Raw genomic sequence first — 12,274 nt, 5'->3', positions numbered from 1 at the left:
TTGCAGCTAAACTTGCTCCAAAGTATATTGGTCCTTTAGTTGATTTTCCAAAAATTTCACCTTAGATGTATGAACTCAAAGATGAAGATGGAAGATTTCGAGGATGTTGGCATGCCAAAAACTTGAAACCTTTTCGAGATTAATTCAATATATGGCTTTTAATATGAATAGCCTGAATCCTCGTAAATTTTTGGTTCCGTTTCTTAGGTAATTTAGTTAGTGAATAAGCCCAATCGTGAGAATTGAGCCGCAATATAGTTTTATTTTTTTTTTATTTTTGCAGTGAATTTTTTTAAATTATATGAAATTTTCATGGAGGTTGAGATGGAATTTGTCACGGTTTACAATACCGCGACAACATTGAAATTATTTTAATTACCTCGAGAATCCACCCGTAAATATATTGACTCCCGATACTCCGATCGATAAGCGTGATTCCTACAAATGTTTACGAAATAACGACAGAACACCCACGATTGAATTAGTCTTTGTCTATTGGTCACTAGAGAATCTACGTTTATTTGATTTATTAATTCGTACCAAGTTTTTGGGATTTCAACGTAAATTTTCATATTAAACAGTTGTGTCACGTTACGTATGGTATTTATCAGTGGGAAAAACTGTTACCCTGAATGGGATTTGAATAGCACCAAAGTTAAAGATCTAAAATGAATCTGGGTATGAAATAATGCTTTTTTATGGAAAATTCGGTGTCGAACAACTGCCATTTCATTTCAGTTGAACAAAAACAAAGCTCAAGGCCCTAGCAAAAACTATATATTTACTGGTATTCATTGATTTTGAGAAAACCCTCCTTTCATAGAAAGAGGTAATGTAGTTTTTTTTTATATTTTCAATTCTTGAGTAATAAATACACGAATTGTTTTTCATTCAAATTTGTAGGGTTCTGGGTTCTGGTGTAAAATTCTATCATTGGGTCATAGGTTTTCCAAGCCATCTGAATCTAGAATTTTCATTATATAATCATTGAACCGTGGGAGCCAGAAGGACAGCAAATCCAGAATAAAGGATAGGGAAAAGGGCTACCAATATCCGGCATATAACCCAAACCAAAACAGATGAGATTAGGTACATAAGTTTCTGTTATTTCCATTTGAACTTTGATTTCGTAGATTTTAAAATACGAGTTTATTACCCATCGAATATTGAGAAATCATATGATTATTTTGTTGTGTACATGTTACTGGGGGAAAGTTGTTGTTGAGAACAATAATTACGTACTTTTTTTTTCTTTTTTTTGCTCTTCAAGCGTGATACGTGTTATGGGATATTTTTGTTCCCATTATTAAATTATTCGATATACTCAGAAGCTAAGTTTCAATATATACACATATAATCAATACATCCCTCAATTATTTCAATGGTGATCATTTCACGAAAATTACCTGTTGGTTCCTCGAGATCTGGAAGTCCTCTAGCTTGGGCTGCTTGAGAGCCAGTGACTCCCCCTTTTTTATAATAAAATCTACCCCCAAACTCTACTACTGAAGCCTTGCATCCCCTTTGTACGCGTGTACTTAAGCATCGACAGGTAACGTGATTTGTTTTGGTTTTTCTTACTTTTTTTTGTTTTCATTCGTTTGAGTTACTTTTAGTTTGAAAAGATTGAACACGCGTTACACTGTCATTCAAGGGTTGGAACGATGCCATCTACTCTTTTAACCATCATGATTAAAGGAAGTCAATACAATAATGCATCTCAGAACAGGCAAAATAAGTTCAGAACACTATTTTTCGGAAACTGCTCATCAAAAAATAAAACGTCAGGGTATCATTGGAAGCAGAATTGAATGCTAATGAAAATGCCACTCCACCCCCCCTTCAAGGTTGAACCATGATGCTACAAATATTCCTTGAAAGTGTCCCCCTTGACTAGAAAACTTGACTAGTTTTTTTGATTCCTCATATTTTTGACTGGAAGGAAGATATTAAGGATGGGATGTTTTCAAATTGACACCCTGTATTTGTAGGTATATACATGTGTAAATTATACATATATAGATGGAGCTAACTTTCACTTCAATCGTGTGGCCGCTCAATTCACTCATTTTTTATATTGATATATGGAAAACTTTCCAAATCTGCAAATGACAAGAATCATAACAGAAGAAATAAGATCAAATCATCTAAAGGAATAATTTGTTCAGGCCAGTCTTAACTCCCTACACTGTAGGTTGATGGATTGACACCCATCAGAAAACGATAAGTTTTTTTGGGTATCCTATTTTTCAAGTGCAACAATCCCAATCACTTCAATGAAAAAACTATTTATTGAATTCTAATGTATGAGACAACAAAATATTTTAGTGATTTCATGTATATTTTCACCAACCACAAATAAACAGACTACACAAATTTTATTAAAATAATCAAGTGTTTTATTGTTGTTCAGTTATTGTTAAAGACGATTGTGGGTACTAAATATAGAAACATCGCGGAGTGGCCTACTTTGAGAAGTGTGTTTTTTTCTAATTTCTTCCCGACATATCTCATCATTTTAGTTTTCATCCTGAGTTCCAATATTCAGGATTGGCAACAGACTTGATGGTAGGACTTCTTCCAGAAAATATGAAGGAAACAGTTGTGCTCATATATACAAATATACAAACTGAACATTTGAAGCATACATAGAAAAAAACACAAATATGAATATCAATTTGTCAAGAATAGAACAACATGGAGATGATCATCACCAAATTCATATTCATATACATGACTGATAGATGTTAAGAAACGAATCATATTTGGCTACCTCACTAGAAGAAAGATATGGAAAGAAGTTTAAAAAAAACTCTCAATTCAAGGGCGAATTCTACAACTCAAACGATATTTTTCCAAATGGATAGCATAATAACATTTACTTTTTGACATTAAAATCACTTCTCCCACACTAGACCAGAAGTACTGTCTATCGACGAGCGTTTCTCTAACCAAATTAGCATTTTCAAAAATTGAATCCCTTAACTCAGTCCGAGCTTTATACATATGGGCAAACCATCATTGTATATGATGGTCATTGAATACATTCTTTGTATTCTATATTATGTGATTTCAACACGCACTTTCGTTCTTGTGTTGGAAAAGTATTTTCGATTGATTAATTTTGAGCCAGAGTTTTCAATTCTGTTGACAGGCAATATTGAGAAGACATACATGTTTACCGGAAAACAACTATTTCTCAGGTTGATACCACGTTCATTAGTTCGTTAGTATTGCAGATGTTTCACGATCATCCAGCAGTAAGACCACTCTGAATTCAATCAAGTAGATCACTTGAATTGGAATTGGCCGCGGTGGTAGTGCGCCCGACTCACAATCGGAAGGCCGTGGGCCGGATATTTTGTTCGAGAGAATTTATCTGGTTGAAGCTGAGATGATTCTGCAACCGTCTTAGGAATCACACGTTGAAAGGTACGACCTCGTTAGTCGTTAGCTCGCACAAGTTTCTCAACTTCTGGGAGATGTCGTTCGTATGGGGGCGACAGCTGATTAACGGAAAAACAGAGTTTTTTAAACAGACTCACAGACCGGTTTCGAAGTATTACCTTTCATCAGTGCAAAAAAGATTCCACCCAAACAACTATGTGCCTGTGACTCGATTAATTTTAACGCGACCCGCTGTATGTATGAAACCTTCATTTGAGACCGCTAACTAGTAAAAGCTATACTCGTGCATTCGACCCGAGTTGAAATTAATGTAGTCCCAGGCATGTTGTTTAAGTAGGAACTCTTCTCGAAACAGGTATGTAGATGATCTTCTTGATTGATTTCAGCGTCGCCCTACTGCTGGATGAACGAGAAATACCTGCAAGACATACCTCTTCAAGGTACCTTGCATAAATATTTGTCGAATATAATTCAATATCCAACGTGGTATTTACTGGGGTAGTTCAACAACAGCTATCCATAACAATTTTTCTGTTCAGGAATTGAGTATTACAAATACAATAACATTTCACGAAAATAAGTTATAGCTACAAGACTAACAGGTTGATGCTATCTCGTTAGATTTAATACTGTTCAGTTATTTCACAGTAGCCAAATCAGTGTAAACTATCTCATAGACTTTCGATTTTACCACATGATATTTTTTTGAAATTTCAAATTGAGTAAATACCTCTTCAAAATTGGTGATTACTTTTTGGGCTCATATACTTCAGTAGATTACCCAACAATATCAAGTAGAATCATCAATATCAAAACATACATGAAACAATTCACCTTCGCCGCATCTGTCTGCAAATATGTCTGTCTGTCTGAATGTGACGTGTAACAACTATCCATAATGAGTTTTTTGTTCAGAAAATGATCATACGTTGGTATGGTTTTATATTTTATGAATAGTATGGTAATTACTTCTATCCATTTTCATTAGATTGCTTTGTAACAAAATTTCGAGAAAGTGGGAACTTGCAGTCTCTATCTATAATATATACTTTAAGACAAGGTAGATGCATGTATGTATCCTAAATCAAGTACGTTCTACGCTACTGCAAGTCATGATGAAATTGAGTTAATTTAATTTGACGATTGTTGGGACTCTGAATAAAAAATATCATTACCTACGCGTATAGTGTTATTTCCATGTGACATTGAAATTGTTGCATTTCCGCACTGGTGATTTTTTGTTTACAATGATGAGTAGAGACGCGTCTAGTCGGTATGTTGTTTCGCTGTCTTCCAGCAGTATTATTAGTTGTTCTACATGTAAGTACTTCATTATCCAATATATTAGAATTTTCTCATAAGGAAGTGTTTGGTGTTCAATTTTCATCGTAACGTACAAAAACGACATGAATATCGAATACAAACTACTCATTTGTGAGCGTTAATGATGAAATCTTGTTGGAAGTGAAAATATAAATATCCAATAGAATTTTTATGATTTTCCGACACAGGAGCAAAATTACTACTGTACTATAAGAAGATAGGCTTTCACGAGAGGAACGTTGCGTTTGCTAGTGCATCTGATGTCTGCCGCTGTAGCAGATAGAACTTTCAATACTACAAGTTCAATTCAACCACGTCCTACCGACCCAGATTTTGTTTTCTCTTAACAAATAATACTAATGAGGAAAGTAAATATGACAGGCTATAAGAGACCCACTCTTTTATTATATATGCATAAATGACATTTTATTTCATTCAGATCATCTACTGAAAGTGGTCGTGGTTGTTACTAAAATCATTCATACAATTGAGTGTCAAATGAATATTGAGGACAGACATAATTTTGATTACACTCACAGTTTCTATGAGCTAACTCCTTTCAGGTATCAAAACCTGTAGTTATATCAGTTTGAATTTCGATAATTCAATTTTGATAATCCAAAGAATAACCTCATCAGCGTATCAGCTTGAGGCTGATTATGTATCCCCAGGTAAGTCGAAACAAATAATGTTTGACGTCAATGAGGCTCCAATAAGGCTTTATCAGCCTTTCACTTCTAGGATTCATGTATGTATTTTGAGTGTGCCGTCTGTGGTTTGAATCGAAACAATTATTTTTTTTGTGCAGATAATATAAAATTTGATAATACAGAATATATTTTTAATTTCGATTAGATTTATTGTGGACTGAGTTAGATTTATCTCTATTGAAAGTTTCATTATGAAGGCATGTTATTTGCAATGAATACTTGTTATCGAAAGAAACTAATACATTTTGATGGAAAGGGGAGGCCCGTTAAGTATCTGTCTTTGTCTGGAAATTGGATAAACCGTTTTGAAATATATTTGGTAAAAGTCAGATATCTGGTAAAAGTCAGATATGAGCACCTCATTTTCCATCCACCAGTTCTCAGGAGTAAAATTCTCAGAAAAGAGTCAACTTTCTTGCATATGATAAAACATATCATTCTCTTTTTAATGCAAGAGAGTGGAAGATATACACTGATTTGATTGTATGCGACATGCTCCAATTTATTCTAGTTTACACATGGCATTCCACAGAATTTTACTTCGTCTTCATTAAACATTATCCTTTGATTGTCTTCTGATTCATAAATTCATACCGAGTGATTAATGTGATTGATTAAACATTATCCTTTGATTTTTTTTGATTCATGACTTTATACAGAGTGATTAATGATTTGAACCAAGTTGCGCTAACAAATAGATCAAGAATATTGTGAAATGTTCCGACTTTCTACTAGGCGAAACTTCTAGTCCTTATACCACACACCATTCGAGTAAAAACGGGAATCATCATGCACAAGCTGATGTGAAAAAAAAAGGAGCATATATGTTTGTTACCCGTGCGAATCAGGTAGAAAACATATTTTTTAGCTTCTCATGACTTGTGTGCCTTTCTTAGAGGGGTATTGCAAATCCCTTCTTCACCACGGATGGTTGAGCAGTGATTTCAAGACATACAAGACAAAAAAGAAACTATGTAATATCAAAATATATAAATGAAAATATCAAGAACCTGAAATTCATTCAATTCACTTCATTGATAAATCATCATCATAAATCATTGTGAGAATATTACATCACTTTTTATTCTTATAATTATACCACTCTCTCACTCTATTTTCAGAACATACTTTCATTATTTGTTTCTTCAATATTCAACAATATAAATTGAAAGGGTACATGTTTTATTCTTTCCCAATAATCAACTATATAATTTTTTCAAGAACTTTCACGATTCCTACTTTCGTAGGTACTTCATAACTTCGTGATATCTGAAGGGAATCCGTTCAAACAACAAAAATATATAAATTATCCAAAATACAACAATTCTGCATAACAAAAAAGTATTTACGAATGATATTTACTTCGAAAATACCTTTGATTTTTGAACTACAAACTTTCAAATAATGAAAACAACCATGGAAAATGCGACTGAGAATAATGGACCAAGAAACATGTTTTCGCAATAGCTATTTGTGTATGTAGTGCAGAAAGTGCATCTTTGTTACACGATGCATTAAATTTGTAGCTCGTGCGGAGACGATAGTTTTTTCAAATTCCATCAGAGATTATTTGGGTGATTATTTGACCGTAAAATAATCAATTATTCGGCCAAGAATAATAACTCGGGAAACTTCAACTATAACGTTATTTTTACAATTTCAATATCGCAATTGAAGCAATTTACAATAGTTATTATTGGAAGAACATCATTTTCACTGATTCTTCAAATTTTGTTTAGAGTTTTGCTTGTTTGTGCTTGTCTGTTATTCACTCGACACTTTTTTTCGAATTGTGGTCAAACTCCCAGTACTGGTACTTGATTTGCCTTCCAGAACTTGACTCAATATTTCAGTCTTCTTAGAAATTGATTATTCAATATATCTTTTGGTACAGTTGAAAATTTTCATCATTCGAAGCGTTTTATTGTTGGTATATTTGCCCCCGATTATACAAGCGATGTTGCAGAAGATCTTTGTAGAAGATGTGTGAAGAACAACATGGCGACCGGTAGCAAGTCGTGCGACGGAGCTCTGATGCCAAAAGTATGTAAAAAGTGCAAAATAGTGGCACAAAGTGGATCAAAGAGCATAAAATGTGATACTGTTATACATAATGGATGTTTGAAATATTAAAAATCATACTCATAATTGACAACAATCAAATCTTGTGTTGTGATGGAGATATCCCAGATTATCATGCTGAAGATGCCCAATTTTTCGACGCAATTGATGACTCGTCCAGTCTGAATAGTAAGAATGATTCTCGTTTTCTTATATATATTATCAAATTAAAAGATACCATCATAAATAAACTTCAAGATAAGATAAATTTACTGAATAGTCAAATTGTACTAATGGACGAAAACAATAAATTAAAACCTGACTTACTTTCGACAAGCAACATTGTGGAATCTGTTCCAAAAAAAGATGTATCCGATATAAAAACATCGTCTAATAAAATAGTGAAAAATATCCCTGGTAAAAACATGCCTTCATATAAAGAAAGTCTTCAGGAAAGGAATTCCAACATAATAAAAAATGGAAGACATATCGAAACTTATCATTGATGAACAAAATAAAATCAAAATGATTCAAATTATACATCTGAATGATGACCCGCCTTCTGGCACCTCTTCCATGTCACTTCAAAATTTAGAATCGGAGTGGAAAAAGGTTGAAAGAAAACCCAATCGCCGTCGTCAGCAAGTGATTATCGGCAAGAATGAGGAGAGCGCAGTGAAAGGTGTACCAAAATATACGACTCTGTATGTATACAGGGTGGATAAAGCAACGACACCTGCATCTCTGGAGTCAACACTACGTGAGAACTTTCCCGAAGCTATTTGTGAACAAATGAATGCCAAACATCCTGACCTTTATTCATCGTTCAAAGTGAAACTTTACGAAAATAATTTTAGATGTGCAATGGATCCCGATGTCTGGCCTAGTGCAGCATGTGTAAGCCGTTTTTTATACCTAAATGAGGTAAAACGACCCGAATGATGATATTCAATCCGATGATACTTCTAATAAACATTCAGAGTCTTAATGTGAATAAAATAAATAATTTATTTGTTGACATATCTGACTTGAGGTAAATTTTATTTGCTTGACAGAGACATGGTGTGTCGAAGACTCTATCGATACATATCATCTTAATGGTTATTATGTAGGAAGTACGTATTGTCGAAAAGAATTCAAAGGTGGGGGTACTGCAATCTTGATACGTAAAGACTTGAGTTTCAAAAAAATAGACTTGACTGTATTGTTCTGTATTGAGAAGGATTTTGAAATATGTGGAATAACGTGCTCTTTAAAGATAGGTACAACAGTAATATTATGCTGTTATAGGTCACCATTGGGTAAGAGCCCGACATTTGTTGAAAATCTAATTCATGTCATAGACATGCTTTACACACCAAAGGTGAATTTAATTTCGATTCACTGGCCCCATGTAATGACTATAATAAACTGTGTAGCAGTCTTTCAGCATATAATCTGTTTGACGTTGTCAAATGGCCAACTAGAGTGACACAATATACGGTGACAATCATTGATCACTTATTTGTCAACTTTTCTGACAATGGGACAACTTGTGTTATCGATAATATTATTTCTGACCACCGCACTATAATGTTCGACACAGGTATTGATCACAAATCACAAACCCATATTTATGATTACAGGAGATTCTTCAAAAATAACGCAGTTGAAAACTTTATTACAGATATAAAACATGAAACATGACTAAAACTTTATTGTATCTTCGATATGGCTCAGGCATATCAGTATTTTTATAATAATTTCATGCTTTACTTTGAGAAGCATTCTCCAAAACGCAAAGTTCTCAACCAAGTCAAAGGGAAATGTTGGGTTACTAATGATTTGAAAGAATCTAGTATGAAGTTGAAAGACTTGTCCAAATTGAAAAAACAAATTCCTTCACTATCAGATTTGTATAGTCAAGAAAAACGTAAACACAATAGTCTGGTTGATTCAGCAAAAAACGATACTTTCAACAGAAAATTGATAAATCGGACAATCCAGCAAAGACTGCATGAAATATTGTATCCAAACTCTCAAATAAAACAAAGAATGTACGAAACATAAACCTCAAAATAGATAATGACTTGATCAAAGATGATGAATCTATTGCTGAAATATTCAGCGAATACTTTGAAAACGTCACCGAAACTATATCAAAAATTGTTATGCCCCCTCAAGTAAATTGTGACGATCCGATGAAGAAATTAGGTGATCATCATAATTCTATGTTTTTATATCCCTATACTAATAATGAAATGTTCCTTCTACTCAGTTGCAAATTGAAAAACAAATTCCCATCTGGACATGATGAAGTGCCACTCTTTGTTATTAGACCTGCATTGACAATTTTGGTTGAACCTCTTACATTTCTGGTTAACCTTTTATTTCATACAGGAATCTTTCCAGAAATATTGAAAATCGGTAAAGTAAATCCCATCTTTTAAAAGAAAAAATTCATTTTTACCAGAGAACTACAGACCCATAACGGTCCCTTGTGGATTCTTCAAAATATTTGAATATGCATACCTAGATAGATTGCTTAGTTTTCTCAAACAAGAGAAAATCCTATCAGAAAATCAGCATGATTTTGTGAATAATAAGTCAACCATGACTGCAGATCATTCATTTTATAATAGAATCATAAAAGGTATTGACACCGGCGAGTGTCCTGTTGGGACACTCAGCAGGGCATTTGATCGTGTCAATCATGATATCTTGAAAGAAAAACTATCTCGTTATGGGATAAGAGGTTTACGACTGAAGTGGCTTTCAAACTTCTTTCAAAATCGAAAGCAGTACATTAAAGTAAATAATGCATCGTCTCAAATAAGAAACATAAATGAAGGGGTTCCACAGGGGTCCGTGTTGGGACCTGTATTATTCTTATTAAATATCAATGATATTGACAAACTGGACGTTCCCGCTTTTTTACCTTATATGCAGACGACACGTCCGTTGTCTTATCATTTAATGACAATACAACATTAGTCAAACAATGTGAATTAACAGGAACCAATATGGAAGAGTGGTTTGCTGCTAACCTCCTTTTTATGAACATGGAGAAAACGCAGGTGATAAGGTATCATAATAGACAGACAGAATGTGAAGAACTATTTTTTCATAATCTTAGGACGGGTGAAGAATGTGTAAAATTCCTGGTTTTACATGTTGATAAAGGTCTCACCTGGAAAATTCAATGTGAACTTCTGATTTCCCACTTGAATACTATATCCTTCCAGCTGAGGAACCTAAGACATATCCTCAGTCTTGATATGCTACGACAACTCTATTATGCACAAGTAGAAAATAGACTTCGTTATGGAATTTGTTTTTGGGCGTATAAGGAGTATGACTGGTCTGAAAAGAAGAGAATCCTGCTGCTATAGTTTTAAAAATATGGGAATTTTAACAATGTCGTCTATATTTATATTTGAAATTTGTCTATACGTATTTGAAAATTAAGCTAAATTTATACTGAGATCTGATATTCACCATCTTAATACCAGACAAAAAATAATTTAGATGTTCCCCATTGCAGAACAATTATATGTTCGAAGTCACCAAATGTAATAGGGCCTTAAGTCTTCAATTCTCTACCCGATGATATTCGAAATTGTGTACCTGCACCTTTGTTCAAATCTCGCTTGAAATCGTACTTGATCGAAAAGTGTTGTGAAAATTGTAAAAATTTGTGATATTTAATTTTTCATGTAATTTAATTATCTTTGGAATAAGACTGTGGTTTGTACTGTTAGTATGCCTAACTTCTGTTAATCTACTTTCTACTTTTAAGACGATTTCTATACAATTTCTAATTGTCTAAAGGGAAATACGAATTATTATTATATTATTATTGGGTGTATTGCATTGAATTTTCAAGATTCAAATATTTTTCAGTTGGAGTTTTATCAGAAGTATTCATACCATCAGGTTGAAATAAACATTTTTCTTTATAATTAGTTTGTTTGGAAATGATAAACTAAGGATGGCTAGATGCATATTTGCGATACATTTCAACATAATTGAAACTTCCTGATTTTTTATGCTATCACAAATAAATGATAAAGGTTTATTTGTTTTGCCATCGGGAATTTTTTTAGCTACGGGAGAATACATGTATATTGCAATGTCAAATACTGCAACTATTCATAACAAAACACAAGTAGTAAACAGCTAAGAATTGCCATTATTAAATTTGCATATTGTCTTCTTCATTAGATATTTCCATTATCTAGAGCTTCATTTGAGATCTATCGAACTGCAGTCGAATGAAAATTTTAATTTTTTCGGATGAAAGGAATAATATACTGACTTTTTTTTGAAGAATGAAATAAACTTGGTTTGATGTCGAATATCCACATTAGTTATTCCACACCAGTTTATCATCCGTACATAACAAGTTTTATATACTTTTTTATATTTGTCTGCCAATGAATTCGCTGTAGCTCTGTTTGTTGTTTCAATTATAGCAGGTGTTGTACAAGTGATATCTTCCTCAATATTCAAACCCAACATTTTCAATAGCTTAACAACAAAATAATGAAATTTTCAAATGAAACCTCGTAATAATCACGTAAATGGTAGCTGTCAAAAGCCGTACTTGATACAAAAATAGGTCAGTCTTGCTGTGCTGTGATTACGAGGTGACCATGAACATTAATTCTCAACTTATATAGAATACATGTGTCGAAATAATGAAAATGTATTGATTTCGAGGCTTGAATATGAGGGTTTGGTGCAATATTTTCCTCTAGAATGTGAGTCTTGATAATTTCAGAACTGTTTAT

The 12,274-nt window shown here is 33.3% G+C and overlaps 1 protein-coding gene across 1 annotated transcript in view; it reads left to right on the top strand.

The window, feature by feature from the left end:
- The first annotated feature begins 4,578 nt into the window (after window positions 1-4,578).
- The window catches only part of LOC111516249 (uncharacterized), a 136,066-nt gene continuing 128,370 nt past the window's right edge, over window positions 4,579-12,274 (top strand). The window contains exon 1 of the mRNA XM_074178431.1: window positions 4,579-4,728. Coding sequence (XP_074034532.1) covers window positions 4,684-4,728 — 45 coding nt within the window. The 5' untranslated portion in view covers window positions 4,579-4,683. The remainder of the gene's footprint in view (window positions 4,729-12,274) is intronic.

This window comes from Leptinotarsa decemlineata, unplaced genomic scaffold (assembly GCF_025532065.1).
Source record: "Leptinotarsa decemlineata unplaced genomic scaffold, Ldec_3_MD MMD2_tig00003798_RagTag_RagTag, whole genome shotgun sequence".
NCBI lineage: Eukaryota > Metazoa > Arthropoda > Insecta > Coleoptera > Chrysomelidae > Leptinotarsa > Leptinotarsa decemlineata.
The sequence above is the reverse complement of the archived record's forward strand: the minus strand, read 5'-3'. Positions and strand labels throughout refer to the sequence as shown.